We start from the raw sequence: 16,693 nt of genomic DNA, 5'->3' as shown, positions 1-16,693 counted from the left end.
ACTTTTTTTCGTGATTATGTTGATCGAAGTTACCCCGAGAACAATGTTCAATAAAAATAAGTAGAATGAATGAATGAATACAGGAACTAAGATGAGCCAATTTTATGATAAAACAATAACAATAAATTGATTTTCAATCAACAGATTGTATATATGTTTGAAAATTACAAAATTCAATATATATTTGATATGAAAAAAAAGTTTCTAGAAAAACTTTCTAAAAATGGCAAATGCTCCTGCGTTTTACGATATCCTAAAAGGTAAAGGCAAAATGCGCTTATTAAATTCATATATGTTTCCATTTAATCATCCACATGAAACTTAAAACGCTAGCCGCTTTAAATCATTCAACTAATTTGCTGTTATTAATTTAACTACTTCACAGAAGGGTTTTCCACTTTCTTTTTGATTCAAACTATGAAATCACACATGCACGACATTTTACGTGGCTTTGCGTGTACACGACATATAACCATAAATTCACATGCATTGGAATTCCTTTACTTACCATGCGGTGCTGGTTCCTTTTTGCTATCATCATCATGATGAATATGCCTCCTTTCTCCGGCTGTAAGCTTGCGTCTAATTTTATAGTTTTTATTGTAATTAAAATTGCATTTCCCGCGAAATTCAGGTTGGATAACGCGAAAATAACCTACATAGATGAAATCTTAAGGGTAGTGGCAGTACATTGTACATGCACGTCGCTACATTCCAAAACACGTCATTTGGCTGAAAGTGGCCAGATTTTCAGGTGAGGTAGTGGCAAACTTTCCCCACAGGGCCACAGCCCATGATTGTGGAGCTCTTTGTATTCGAACCTAGAAATTAGCTTGATCTGTAGTTTATGGTATGAGCAATTTTTTATGGAATATTTCATTACATCCAAACGAACATTTGAACGTAAATCTCTCTAAAAATACTATCTCTGCTCAAAGCACTGGATAAACGAGTATTATTTATAATCCTTTGCCAATAGTTCGGTTTTCCCAACGAAATAAACATGTATATTTTCAGTGCCAAAATTTATTTTCAAATAATTTTATATCATGCAAATTATTGTGTGATGTGATTATCAGACTCCAATCCCCCATTTGAAACACAAACAAGCGTAGTCCAAATTTTAGCTAACCAATACGCCAACACTGTCATCGTCCTTTGGGAGTTTCTGTTTATGTTTCTTACCTTTGTAATCATACATATTTTGGTACTTATTAATAGAATTTCTTAGCTTTTTGTTCAACCACGCGGCAAACGCTTCCTCATTAGTCTGAGCTTTTATTTGTTGCTGTTCTACCTTCTTCTGGTACCGTTCATAGAAGCGCTTCTTTTTAGCTTCCACGCGTTTGTTTTTCGCGTCGAGCTCTTCCTTGGACAGTCCGTATTCCGAGTGGAAGCCGTTGTAGTACGGTAGCTTGTCATCGATTTTCTTTTTGAATCGACAGCACTTTCTTTGACACTTAGCCGACCTGTTCCGAAAGTGAGCCTGCACTGGACTATCCCTGTCTAGCGAATTCTCGTCGTCTATCTGGTCCTCGGTACCATCTTCATTTGTTTCACAATCTAAATCGTACGAGAGTGATTCTCTCATTAGACGCTCCTTTAGAATTTTTCGTTCCTCCGAATTATCTTCGTCATTCTGAGAATCCTCAGAGTAGTTCACTTCAAATGGACCGTCACCCGATCCCGATCCTTCCTCACTAGCACGAGCCTTCGTTGGACTGCTACTGTCTTCGCTCGCAGTTTCCGGGTTGGGAACTTCGGTGTCCAAACTGGATTCCGTAACTTCTTCTTCGAGTTCCTCGTAATCTTCTTGGTCTTCCTCTTCGTCTACCTGATCGTCGTCGACACGAACGGTTTCTACCCGTGATTCTATTTCTTCCTCCGTTGGTTCATTTATGCTTAATTCTTCGATGATATCTTCATCTACCTCGGTCATATCACCACTGGTATTTGGACTTTTAGCGTGATCATTCAGTTCTGGTGATGAATCAGACTCCTCGTGGAGGATACCTGTAAAAATACACCAATATAATAATTATCTTCACTACTAATTTAAAATGCACGAAAATTGTGAAATAGTAACATTTATTCAATTTTTGCCATACATTTTGTGGAAAAGATACTGACATCCGGTTCACGATCCAATATTACACATATTGCATGGTGTTTTATAGTGTATGGGATCCCCTCATAAATATATTTACCATCACCATGTTCAGAAAGTCCCCATATAACCATCACATTTCGTCAGCCTATCAACGATAATGATTTTGTTGACTATTTAAGATTAGTAGAAACGAAAGATATGAAAAGACAAATAGGTACTCTAGGGCGAACCAATTACAGACCCGTGAACCTGCCTAGCTCTAGTCTCTTTTTGGTTATCTGCCATTAAAACAAGCAATTCAGGAATCGGAATGTATTGACTCATTCGAATTTTCGAAATCACTGGGCACGGTTGTTCTAGAAACACCTTTGTTTGGCGACATATTTGTGGATTTCTCCAAATAATAGCGGTGCTCGGACGAAGCCCAGAACCGTATTTTTTTCTTTTATCTAACTTGTCGAAATTGGAAGGGCGGGATCAAGACCAACGAAGTCAATCGCTAACCTGCTCTGGCCAATTCGTCAGCCCATTCATTTCCATTAATTTCGGAATGTCCTGGCACCCAGACAGGGTACATAGTGTTGAAAATGCTTAGTTCTTCGATTTGGGTGGGTTCGGCACGCTATCACTAGCTTGATTTATCTGAACTAAGGACCTTGATTGGAACCTGACTATCGGAGTTTATAACTTTCCCGGACAAGCTTTGTTGAAGGGCCGATTTACCCCGCGCATAATCGCGAAGATTTCTGCTTGGAATAGAGTACAGTATCTACCTAAAGAGTGAGACTTTTCCAATTTCATATCACGACAGTAGACATCAGCACCAACACGTTTCTCCATCAGAGAGTCGTCAGTTAAACTGGTCACTTGCGTTTGTTGTTGTCTCTCCATGTCACACAAAAAAGTACCAAAGTGGTAAAAAATAAAAAAAATCGAACGCGCAAATTGAATGAAAAGTAATACGGATTTTCGTATAACTTTACATTCAATATTAATAGTCTGATAATGCAAACTACTTTGTAAGAACGGAAAATATATTTATTTAGGGTTTATATGCTGACGGTTTTGTGAAAGGGCTCCAGAGCAAGTAAAGGCGCTTTAACCTAGGCTTATTAGCCAGGGCAAGGTGTAAATATCTCTGTCCCGTCCCAAAGGAGTGACATTAACCTTCTTAGCAAAGTCACTCCCAACGATTTATCATATCCCCTTTCAATTGAAACGGTCGGTACGGTTGTCCTCGTTTCTTCCTACTTTACGATTCAAAATAATTCGTTAATTAAATTATTTATCAAATGCATAATTTTATTTCCGTTTAATTTTGTAACATCTTCAAACCCAACTCTTCACAGTAGGCATGACCGTTTTAATATTTGCGACATATAAAAATCTGCTTCAAATATTAATCTTGACAAGAAAAACATTTCAGAATAACTGCAGTGTTTTCCAGGATGCTTTTCAATACTGGAATAGAATAGAATAGAATGAGGTTTTTGTGGAAGGGCTCCTGTCCGATTTTCACATTCTAAAAGATTTAAATTGGGTTTTACGAAGCATGTTCAGTATTTGCGACTTTTGTTTTCGGTCGTTCAATTGATCGACCGAAAATAAAAGTCGCAAGGATAGAATATGCTTCGTAAAACCCGTTTCAAATACAGTAATGTTTCGATTATATCACTATGCGTTTATATCAATACTCGTTTATATCACCCTCGATTATATCACGCTTTTTGCAAAAAAAAACAGACAAGGCACACTACGTTTTGACCTAATTAAGCCACATGTTGTGTCCTGACACTTTTAGTATTTTTTTTACAATTGATTTGCTAAAGGGCGAACACGAAATTATTGCGATACATTCAACAGGGCATAACTTTTTTACCATTGGGTAAAAATCAACCAAATTTTGCACACTTTCTCATTGATGTGTATTGTTTACATGCTGTCAAACTCAAAGTCGTGTTTTTCGATTCAACGAAAAGGGAGGTGAACCAACGCGAGTCGAGAGAACAAATTCTTTCCAAACACCTGGAATTTCCTGACCTGTCGCACCGGCAGTTGGGAAAAATGTTGAACATTCACCATTCAACCATCTCCAGAGTGTTGAAGCGGTTCCAGGAACGGTTGACGTTGGACCACGGCAAAGGAGCGGGAAGAAAACCGGAACCGGAGAACAAAAAGACGGAGGGAAAGGTGAAGCGGATGATTAAAGCAAATCCCAACGTTTCAAGCCGTGATTTGGCTAAAAAGATCGGCATGTCGCAGAGCTACGTCCAGAATGCAAAGAAGAGAGCTCGACTACATACATACAAGGTACAGAACTTCCCAAACCGCGATGAGCGGCAACAATCGACGGCTAAAACTCGGGCACGGAAGCTCTACGAGAAGATGCTGACAAAATATGGCTGCTGTGTGATGGACGACGAAACGTATATAAAGGCCGATTTTAAGCAAACTCCGGGGTTGGAGTTTTTTTACCGGCAAGAGCAAGTTCTATGTGGACGACAAATTTAAGAAGAAGAAAATGTCGAAGTTCGCCTCCAAATATCTTATTTGGCAGGCCATCTGCTCTTGCGGACTGAGAAGTGAGCCTTTCGTGACAAAGGGCACAGTAAATGGCGAGATCTACAAATCTGAGAGCCTTGAGAAGCGCCTTTTGCCGTTCTTGCAGCAGCACGACGAAGCTCCACTATTTTGGCCAGATTTGGCATAATGCCACTATTCTAAAAGTGCCCTGGAGTGGTATGAGGCCAATTCTGTCCATTTTGTTCCAAAGGACATGAATCCGCCAAACTGTCCGGAGCTGCGCCCGGTAGAGCAGTACTGGGCAATGATGAAGCGGGAACTTCGGAAGAGCAAGAAGACAGTCAAAGACGAGAAGGACATATTAAGAAAATGGCAAAAAACAAAGAAACTGGTACCGGATGACACTGTAAAGACTTTGATGAAGGGCATCAAGCGAAAATGCGTTCAATTTTACACTCAAGGCTCCATCGATTAACTTTTCTTTTGATTTTTGAAGTAAATATATGTATAAAACTACCCTAAAATTTTGGTTTGATTTTAAACATAAGAAAATTGACATGACATTTTCGATATCGCAAAAATTTCGTTTTCGCCCTTTAAGCCGGAACTTTTTTTCAAAGGGGGGACCCCATGAAACTTCAGAAATCGAATTCGTATTTTTGATGCCAAACAATTTTAAAATGCATGAAACGTCGAGATTTTATGTTATCTCGAAAAAAAATTTTTTTTATGAGCATCGGCTTTTTGGGACTTTGCCGTTTTCGCACCTTTTTTCAGTTCAATATTACCGTGGCTGTTTTTTCTTTTACAAAATTTTAGAACTCGAGTAATGATTTCTTTTCTTGTATATGGTTGTCATGTCATGTATAATAATAAAATGTAATACAGGGTGTTTGGTTCATGGTTAAGAACCTCTCGGGGGGTGATAGACTGTCATATTTGGAGAAAAAAATTGTTCTACCCATACCATCAAATCTCAACCGTTACACAGTTATTGAACTTTATGTGTAAAAAACTTATTTGTCTTGAAATACCTCTAACTCAAAAAGTATACTTTGTATTTCAAAAATTTTAGGTCCACTGGGAAGGTGAGAAAATTTCGCATTGAGTGAGGCCCTTACATGTTTCAGCTAATGAGTTTAAGTAGCCTTTTGAAAGTAATTTAGTGAAAATTAAACAATTTTAATCGATTTTTCGTTCATTTCTTGAAAATCCTAATAGTTAACCTCATCATTTTAATAATCCAGATTGTTAGTCTTGAAGAGCTGCATAATTCGTTCTTTGACATGATACACTTACCTTTTCTTATTTTCATGAGTTTGGGTTATTCAACTTAGATATTTTGATCTCATTTTCACTAATACCAGCTCTAATTGAAAAAGTATGGCACTTATTGTACTTTTTTTCTTTTTATTCGAAAGCCAGGAAAATTTTCCAGAGAAAAGTGTATTAATACCTTTCAGTTAAGTGAATTTAGTATTCTTTTAGAAGTAAATTAGTTTAAAGTTAGTGCTATTATTAGCATTTTTGTTAATTTTCTTAAAATAGTAAATAATAAACATCACCATTATTATCATGGAAATAATGCATCTCAGCAAATTCGACAGTTCTTTCTTTGACTCCATTCAATTATCTCTTTTGGTTTCGACGCAAAATCGTTTTTATCACATCGTTTCATATGCAAAAATAACGATTTTGAACCCACTACATTTGTGGCAAGGTCATGCTGTGTTAACTATTAAATAGCAGCAAAATGAAAAGAGATATAGACAAAGTGTCAAATAAAAAGTTATAGAGAACATTAAGGGGCATCAAATGAACAATAGTAACGATAAATTTTGTTGATTAATAATTAGAATAATGAAAAAACTCCAAAAAACACAAATTTTGAGTTATTTCGTTAGTAAAAAATCATTTAGTACACTTAACTAAAAGATATTTGTACATACACTGATAGGACATTTTCTCAGCTTTCCAATAAAATCTTGTAAATAACGATATAAAGCATATTTTTCAGATTAGAGCTTTTTAAGCAACTTGCAAGTCGGTTACAGGAAAAGTATAGTAAGGAAGTTACAAATAAATGAGAAGAGATAGAAATATGTCGTCCAAGAACAAATTATGAATCGTCCTAAAACCCAACTTTTGGATAATGGATATTGCTATAATCATACTTCATTATTTCGAGAAAATTAGCAAAAACCTCCTCAAAACACTAACTTTTAACTACTATACAGCTGAAAGGTAATTAAAACTAATTAACTAAAAGATATGAGAACACCATTGAATAGAAAATTTTCTCACCTTTCGAATGGAACTAAAAGATTTAAAATGCAAAGTATACTTTTAAAGTTAGAGGTATTTTAAGACAAATAAGTTTTTTACACAAAAAGTTCAATAACTCTGTATCGGTTGAGATTTGATGGTATGCGTAGAACAATTTTTTTCTCCAAATATGACAGTCTATCACCCCCCGAGAGGTTCTTAACCATGAACCAAACACCCTGTATATGCATTTGAAAGCTTTTAATGAATATAAACAACGCAAACATTCTCGTGTTCATGATGGAGAAAGGCACAATTGCACCGCTAGGTGAATAAAAACAGGTTTTTTACAATTGATTTGCTAATTTACATGTAGCGCAATGAGCCTACTATTGGGCTTCGGGCTATTTCTTTAAGGGTTTATATATGATGAGGTCGGTCAAAAAGTCGATTTTTTTATTCTTTTATCTTAAAGTATAGATTCTTAAGAAAGTATCTGAAATTTTTATAGAGGTCTAAGCACTATAGGCAAAGTTATAGCGCTGTTCATCTTGTTCCTTTACGTGAGCGGAAAGCGGATGTGGCGCGAAATTTTAAACGTGAATAAATCTCGAAATCATGTTTTACCAAGACGTTGTTGCAATGACTAGGATTACGGAAATATATTTCGGCCAATTCCAATTTTAGTTTTAAATTATTTGTAACTTTTTTGCCGTGTCGTTAAGGGGCCGTCTGGTGTAGCGGGTAAACGAGTCGGCTTCTTTTTTAAATTGTTAGTTATCCACAGGAAAATCTAACAAAATATTGAGAAAAACAAAATACGCAAGATATGGTAGGTATGCCCGAGATAAGCATTTTCTCTAGAATCGATATGAATACATTTCTTTTGAAAGGACAACATCAACAATTGGAGATGGGACTATTTCTATGGATGTTGAAACAACGAAAACTGAATCGTAGTCTCTTCGAATACATTGACTTTAATAGTCAAGATATTTGTCCAAATCCTTAACGTGCCAGATTGCTTCAAGTTTAGTTTTGGATGGTTCAACAATTTTAAGACCATTTTTGTTTCTATTCGTAAAGTGAAGTTGTGTGGGGGAAAATTATCCGCTGATGCCATACCGTTGGACCCAATACGTTGAACAAAGATGGAGAACACTGATCTATCCAACGGCTTCAAATGAGTAGTGTGATAATAGAAACATGGCAAAAAATAGGCTCATTACCCTACTATGATTTTTTTGGTAAATCATGTTTCGGTTGAGTAGCTGGGACCTTTTAGAAGGCATTCTGATGATGAGCACGGTCATCCATAATTTCAGAGGAAAATGTCGTCGTGCGGCATCTCTCCCATGCAATTGGGAGAGATGCCGCATCAAAATTGCGGGTGAGATGCCGCACTCGATGGCGGAAGATACGTAGCTAAAATGTATTTTTTTCAACTCAAAATGTCATTAAATGATCATTTGTGTCAGGTATAGATTATTAATAAGGTATTGATGCTTTTTAAAACGAATCTTTCAAGAACAAACCAAAGTTATATAAATACGTTGTTGGAAGAAACAACCAAAAACTGCTTTTAAGGAACCCCTACCAATATATCGCTCGTACAAACATAAATAAACACTACCCTTAATTAAGTTACTCCCATTTAACCGTTACACAAGGTTGCTAAAATAAAATATTCTTAAAATGTTGAATAAGAAAATGTTTCTAGAAATGGTATTACCCCCTTAAGAAAAATGAAGGTGCTGGCCGATTTATAGGTTGATTACACCTTCATGAAACTCAGCTGAAGACCCCTAATCATAAAAACATCAATGATAGCTAAAAATACTTTTGTTCACCATTTTTCAGTTTGTGACCATGGTGCGGCATCTCACCCGCACATGCGGCATCTCTCCCGCAATGACCTTTTTTTAAATGTTCATGGAAATTTGATGAATTTTTTTTCATAAAAACCATTTCACAGTATTCTCGAAACTTGTCGCAATTGATAAAAATGATTTTATCAAATATTGAATGGTTTACTTCGACGCAGGATCGATTTTAAGAAATGTGCGGCATCTCTCCCCAAAATACACTATAATAAAATAAAAAAATCTGAAATAAACTTCAAGCGTAAAAATCGAACGGAGATTCTTCAGCATAAGAATTGCTTAAAAAATGTTCACCCGCAAACCTCGGTAAGAATGCGCATCCAGTATAAACACCGGTTAAAAATAAATCAATCATTCGCTGGAGCATCCGTATATCGTGATGCTCAAGATTAAAAGTCAGCTAACAAAAACTACTTTGTAAGAATCGGACATACAGTAAAGACCCGTTTTTATCAGCCCCTTGGCGAATTTTAGGCTGATAAAACAGGGACATTGATAAAAATATTCTTCTTTGTTCCTTAGATATAGCCATGCAACCTTTACTGATTATTTACTTTAAGTTCCCCTTGAGGGGGTCTGACAAGGCAAAATTTAAAAAAAATAATATTTTTATTTTTGCATTTTTCGGATATAGGGTGATGAGCCTATTTGCGCCATGTTTCTATTATCACCCTACCCATTTGAAGCCGTTGGCTAGAGCAGTGTCATCTTTGTTCAACGCATTGAGTCAAATGGTAGCGCAACAATAGGTGCACTCGATTCGAGTTTTCATTGTGCTCAAACACGAGAATTTTACTGTTTTCAACGCATTTGTGTTATTATATTGGTTCTTAACAACGAAGCGAAGCGGTTGATGTCCATTTTTACGCATTCCATTGATTGTAAGGCAAGATATGACCGAATTAGTGAGGCACCTTGCTTAGTATGGTGAAAATAGGCTCATCACTCTATCTAAGATAAGAAATATACAGGGTGTTTGGTTCATGGTTAAGAATCTCTCGGGGAGTGATAGACTGCCATATTTGGAGAAAAAAATTGTTCTACACATACCATCAAATCTCAACCGTTACAGAGTTATTGAACTTTTTGTGTAAAAAACTTATTTGTCTTAAAATACCTCTAACTTTAAAAGTATACTTTGTATTTTAAATGTTTCAGTTCCATTCGAAAGGTGAGAAAATTTTCTATTGAATGGTGTTCTCATATCTTTTAAATAATTAGTTTTAATTACCTTTTAACTGTAAAGTAGTTAAAAGTTAGTGTTTTTGAGGAGGTTTTTGCTAATTTTCTCGAAATAATGAAGTATGATTATAGCAATATCCAGTATCCAAAAGTTGAGTTTTAGGACGATTCATAATTTGTTCTTGGACGTCATATTTCTATCTCTTCTCATTTCTTAGTAATTTCATTACTATACTTTTCCCGTAACCGACTTGCAAGTGCTTAAAAGACTCTAATCTAAAAAATATGCTTCATATCATTATTTACAAGATTTCGTTGGAAAGCTGAGAAAATTTCCTATCAATGTATGTACAAATGTCTTTTAGTTAAGTGTACTAAATGATTTTTTACTAACGAAATAACTCAAAACTGTGTTTTTTTGGAGAGTTTTTTAATTATTCTAATTATTAATCAACAAAATTTATCGTTACTATTGTTCATTTGATGCCCCTTAATGTTCTCTATAACTTTTAATTTGACACTTTATCTACATCTCTTTTCATTTTGCTGCTATTTAATAGTTAACACAGCATGAGCTCGCCACAAATGTAGTGGGTTCGAAATCGTTATTTTTGCATATGAAACGATGTGATAAAAACGATTTTGTGTCGAAACCAAAAGAGATAATTGAATGGAGTCAAAGAAAGAACTGTAGAGCTTGCTGAGATGCATTATTTCCATGATAATAATGGTGATGTTTATAATTTACTTTTTTAAGAAAATTAACGAAAATGCTAATAATAGCACTAACTTTAAACTAATTTACTTTTAAAAGAATACTAAATTCGCTTAACTGAAAGGTATTAATATATTTTTCACTGTAAAATTTTCCTGGCTTTCGAATAAAAAGAAAAAAAGTACAATAAGTGCCGTAATTTTTCATTTAGAGCTGGTAGTAGTGAAAATAACATAAAACTATCCAAGTTGAATAACCCAGAATCATGAAAATAAGAAAAGGTAAGTGTATCATGTCAAAGAACAAATTAAGCAGCTCATCAAGACTAACAATCTGAATTATTAAAATGATGAGGTTAACTATTATGATTTTCAAGAAATGAACGAAAAATCGTCTGAAATTGTTTAATTTTCAATAAATTACTTTGAAAAGGCTATTTAATCTCATTAGCTGAAACATGTGAGGGCATCACTCAATGCGAAATTTTCTCACCTTTCGAATGGAACTAAAACATTTAAAATACAAAGTATACTTTTAAAGTTAGAGGTATTTTAAGACAAATAAGTTTTTTACACTAAAAGTTCAATAACTCTGTAACGGTTGAGATTTGATGGTATGTGTAGAACAATTTTTTTCTCCAAATATGGCAGTCTATCACCCCCCGAGAGATTCTTAACCATGAACCAAACACCCTGTATGCCCAAGAAAGGAATTACTCGAATTCAACTTGGTTCGTCTGCTAGAGCCCATCAAACTACCAACTATCAATTTTCATATGAAGCTGATGAAATCGGGTCAAAAATCTGATAAAATCGGGGGTAGATAAAATCGGGTCTCCACTGTATTTTCTTCCGGTTTTTATACTGAAAGTTTTTTATCCGACTCTTGCAGAGGAAAGTCCCAGTCCGATTTTTATGCTTCTGCAGGTTTTTATATTCCAATATATTCGTAACGGGTTTTACGAAGCATGTTTTGTCCTTGCCGCTTTTATTTTGCGGTTGCTCAATTATAATACAGTTTACTATGAAAATTGCATTCTGCCATAATTTTGATCTTGAATTCTAATCGGTTAATTAAAAAAATCGGTTTAGCCATCTCCAAGATACCTACACCAAAAAATATGAATGTTATCGTTGGCGTTATTTCAAACATGACAGAATTTAAAAAAAAACATCTTAAGCATCCATTACGGATGTTTGATGTTCTATTTTTATAAACTTCGTTGCTGATTATAAGAGCACAGGGCAATGAAAGCTGGCAATATGAATATATTCCACAAATTTTAGTTGAATATGTCCATCAACGGGCGTGAAGGTAAAATACGCTTTGTTCGTACAAGCTCTCATGTGTTATGTAACAAAAACTATATGATTTGAGCGAACGTTTCAAATTACTTCCACCATTGTTGCAAGCAGTATAACGCACCTAATAACTTACCGTTGGATGCACTATATCCATTATCCTCCTCGACGTCGCTACACTCATCCGGTTCGTAATCGACCAATTGATCCCGAAAAGTGACCCTCCGTTCGCCACAACCGAATTTTGGCGAGGGAGGTGTCGGAATAGCAAACGACTCCTGATTTGCTAGTTTTATTTTCTCTTTGATATTGTATTCGTTAGCTGGCTGCAGAACTGCAAGTAACACATCAAAGCACACCCTGATTACTAACCGAACGCACTGAACACAGGTTTCGATTTACTCACAGTATCCTTCGTAGTCATCCTCATCGTCGTTGTCGATCATTATATCGCTTTCGGATTGGCAAATTTTACCAGTCATCGTGCGTTTCCGGAAGATTCTCTTCACGATTAGATAGATATTGCTATATGAACTTATTCGTATAACGTTTGCCTGCGCAAGATCTGAGTGAACATTATCTATTTTCTTACTCGAGACTCTCCCGGTAGTATATTATTCGGATTTCATAAACACATTTTTAGTGGTCAAAGATTCGTTCAATTCGCTTTAGTTCACCGAAACTCATCAACTGTAGCACCAACGAAAATCCAGCTTTATACCAGTATATTAGTATTATGGACCCAGAGGTATCAGTTTATATTTCCGGGTAAGACTATATTCAAACACGAACCGAACGTGGCAAGTAACATAGGCAAACTGATGTAAGGTGATATCCTCTAGCAACTGAAACCCGTCTGTTTTGTATCCTTGTAGGTTGTTGGTTGCGTGCAGATATAGAAAAACACTTATCTGAATCCACCTAATAGTGTGGTTATACTTTTATTGTATAAACAGTCCCACAAAGTATAAACCCCCATTTTAATTTGAAAATAATATATTTATAGCTCTTTTACCGCTAGATGACACTATATGTATCATATTATTACAGCAAATAAGAATAAGAAACATCATTTTATTGTTCGCAACTTTGTCGAAGACTGCAAATCTATACATCTTATTTAGGATAAGTGATTGAACTTTTAACGAAGTGGTGTGTGAGCAGTCGGATTTTTTTTGCAAGAATCAATTGGGTTTAGCTAAATAGCTTGTTTGAACGAATACACAACATGAGTAATCTATTGGATAGAAAAGTTTAGTTCCACATTTCACCGCAAAGAAAGCGCCAATCTAACCTTTCAACGACACGATAGATTAAATGAATTAAACTTTTCAACGAAAAGATAGAAATTAGATGGACTCTACACAGTTGTTAAATAGACTTTTTTAACTAATTCTGCTGACGTGTGTATGCTCTATCTTTCTTCTCAGAAAAGTTATACGCTCTTTATTCGGTAAAATTCGGAACCAATATTTTTTAACCAAGGCAGGTATTTCGAAAGAATCTACGTTTGTCTACGAATGGAGGAATCAGCACTCAGAACGTATTGTCTCAAATGACACGTTCATATCGTGAGTTTTTTTGTTTTTAGCATTGAAAATGCTTTACTCTACTATATGGGCTGGAGCTAGGTGTCAAACTAAAATCTGATTTCGAACAGTGTCACGAAAATGTGGCATAATTTTAATTTACTGTAGCGTTGTTAATTGTTGATGGATTTGCGTCATTTATACACTAATCGATTCAGAGAAGTTCAACTTAAAAATTGGTTGCAACTATAACCTGGTATTTCAACTGTACACTATTGAAAAATCCGTATTATTGTGAAAACATTGGGAAAATGAAAGAAAATAGAAAAAGTTTTCGATTACGTTTTGTTAATTGTTGATGGACTTTCATAATTCGGATACCAATCGATTCTAAAAATTTCCAATAAAAAATTGTTATCAAATTCATCTGTGTATTTTATACATTATTGAAAAATCCGTAAATATGGATTAAATAGGGATAAACGTATACAATTTTCACAAATTTGCGCAAGATTTTCCCTAACACGGATTTCATCTTGACATTCATAAGCATTCTATACATTCCATCGCTTGATATAAAAGGAATATTTTTGACCGAATTCCTTCATTGCCATACCTGCTCTGCTGGCAGAACCAATTAGATTATCGCTACTGTTGCTTGTAGGATAGCTGTTAGATCTTTTATTTGACACGAGCTACAGAAGGGGAACGTTTATCTGTCCGCTGGAAGGATTTTGTTCGCAGTTCCAAATGGCGATGGCGGAACAGATGCGAGATGGCGAATTGCTGGTTCATACCGTTAATATTAGTCGTGCAGGCAAAGCTCAAATCGTTCCATAGAATTTTCGGCTGTAACCCAAAACATGGTTATTAGCATAACATAGTTATTTGTGCTTGTTAATTCTGTTTCTTTACTATTGAATCATAATATAAGCAAATATTCAAAATAATAATCCCCGATGATTTCTGCAAAACTTTTAAGAAAATTAGTGAATGTGACAACCCTTACACTAAGCGAAAGTCACACCAAAAATGCTGCATTTTCAATGTGACTGCGGTCGTGTCTTATACACAACCCTTTCATTTTTTTTTGTAGAAGTTTCATGGATCGATTCTCAATACTGCGAAAACACTGTAGTATTTTCGCAGTTATCGGTTTGTTTTTTATTCAATTCGTTTATTTGATAGGCACAAATGCGTTAGCTTGGCGGTTCCAAATTATTTTGTTTTTACATTTTAGATAACTTAAAACTTAGGAGGTTACAATGTTGAGTTATGTTTTTATATTGAGAGGAAGAATTTTACAGCTATCTTAAGACTAGAAGTACAATTCGATATAGGGGAACATGGGGAGACTTGACCAGGTTTTTAGCTAAACCGGCATAAATCAATCCCTCAAAAGTCATTGAGATATGATGTGTAAAGTTATTATGCGTGTTCATGATTTTCTGCAGAATTTTTAATTTCAGTTTTCAAAAGTTTTTCTGTGATCGTTTTTTTGGTCAAGTCTCCCCGCAGTGGGGAGACTTGACCAATGCCTGGGGAGGCTTGACCAAGAGAATGTTGAAAAATCATAAGAAAAGATAATAACATAAAACCTACTGTAATTATTTTTTCCATATTGTCGAGATCCTTGGGTAGCAGTAAAAAATATAGAAGGGTTGCATTTCATAAATTTCGATTTTTTAATGCATTTATTTTGAAGGATTAACTGTAATGCTTACATTGTATGTTCACACGTCACGAAATCAGTCATATTACTGCTAACTTTGTTTACTAATACTAAAATATATAGACTGATGTTTGACTGATGTTGTGGTGTGATTAACATTAACAGTGGATACCAACTTATAGTAAATATCAGTAATTTTGTATCTTCCTTCAGCTTAATGCCACTTGGTCAAGTCTCCCTATCATTAGTTATTGCATTCAATGTCGTGCAAATTTTAGTAATAAATATTCCAATGTTCCGATTCATGTAAAATCATTTCTTTGCTCTATTAGGAATACGATGATATATGAATACTTTAATAGTAATCTAGTAAATATGTCCATACAAAGTTTACATCATTTAATGCAAATTTATTAATTACGGAATATTTTATATAAGGAAAGGAATTTTCATTCCAAATTTTTAAAATTACCTTAAGGGGTCGAAACAAATATAAAAATATTTTTGAAAAAATTTTAAGAACCTAGACTAGAAGACGCCATAGCCAAAAATAGAATTTTGCGCTTGGCCAAGTCTCCCCATGTTCCTACAAGAGTGGGCCAATAAATTATTTTATGAAAAAAAATAAAACAAGGAATCCAGTTTGATATACAAGAGGAGGAACAATAGTATTTTACGAAAAATTATACAGCTATCTTAAAACTAAGAATACAGTTCAGTTTGATATATAAGAGGGTGAATAAGTTTTTATGATAAATTTCAAAGTTATCTTAAAACTAGGGATACAGTACGATTTACAATATTGTGAACAATAGTTTTAATAAAAAATAAAAATTACAGCTACCTTAAAATTAGGAATACAGAATACAAATTTGATTTATTAACGGAGTCTTATGCTTGGTCAAGATATTCACGGGGGGGCTTATTTCCAACATCGGTGTAGCAGCAGTTGTAGCAGGAACAGAGGAGAAAAGACGTACATGATGGAAAGAAGAGCAAAACTTGCAATTTTCGGGCAAACGGGCGATCAGTAACACGAATTAGCGCCTCAGTCTAGTAGGTCGTCGAGTACCGAGTTGGTGGATAGATGGCGGTCGCATAGTGGCACTCTATTACTGGTCGACTCTACAAGGTAAGGCAGGGAACTTCTAGAAACAAGAAATAAAAGAGAGGGGCTAAATTGGGATGTTTATCGTTTTTATAAACAAGGTCCCTTATTTGAGATATAGGAGAGATCGCTATTTGCCAGCATACTGTGATATTGGGTGATCTGCCTCGAATCCCGAGGAAAATCCTTTAACTGAGACCTGGCGTCACAATATCCGGCGCATGCCCAGACAACGTGCTCAATGTCGTGACTACTCTCTGAAACGTCCAATACTCCGCAAATGCGCATCCTACGTGTAGTGGTTGGAAATGAGCAGTGACATTACACGAATGAATAGATCGGGATAATAGAAAGTAGCCATCATCCAAGTTCCCCATTGCTCCACGAGGTTTGCCAACTGTTGAG

The 16,693-nt window shown here is 35.3% G+C and overlaps 1 protein-coding gene across 1 annotated transcript; it reads right to left on the bottom strand.

Annotated features, from left to right (window-relative positions):
* Positions 1 to 256: 256 nt before the first annotated feature.
* LOC131692355 (glutamic acid-rich protein) lies at positions 257 to 12,787 on the bottom strand. The gene is made up of 3 exons (XM_058979354.1): positions 12,386 to 12,787; positions 12,116 to 12,313; positions 257 to 2,013 (listed from the first exon to the last, which is right to left on the bottom strand). The coding sequence occupies exons 1-3, from the start codon at positions 12,459 to 12,461 to the stop codon at positions 1,124 to 1,126; spliced, it is 1,164 nt and encodes a 387-aa protein (XP_058835337.1). The 5' UTR covers positions 12,462 to 12,787; the 3' UTR covers positions 257 to 1,123.
* Between the last annotated feature and the right edge of the window lie 3,906 nt (positions 12,788 to 16,693).

This window comes from Topomyia yanbarensis, chromosome 3 (assembly GCF_030247195.1).
Source record: "Topomyia yanbarensis strain Yona2022 chromosome 3, ASM3024719v1, whole genome shotgun sequence".
Taxonomy (NCBI): domain Eukaryota; kingdom Metazoa; phylum Arthropoda; class Insecta; order Diptera; family Culicidae; genus Topomyia; species Topomyia yanbarensis.
Note: the sequence above shows the minus strand (reverse complement) of the source record. Positions and strands in the feature narration are given on the sequence as shown.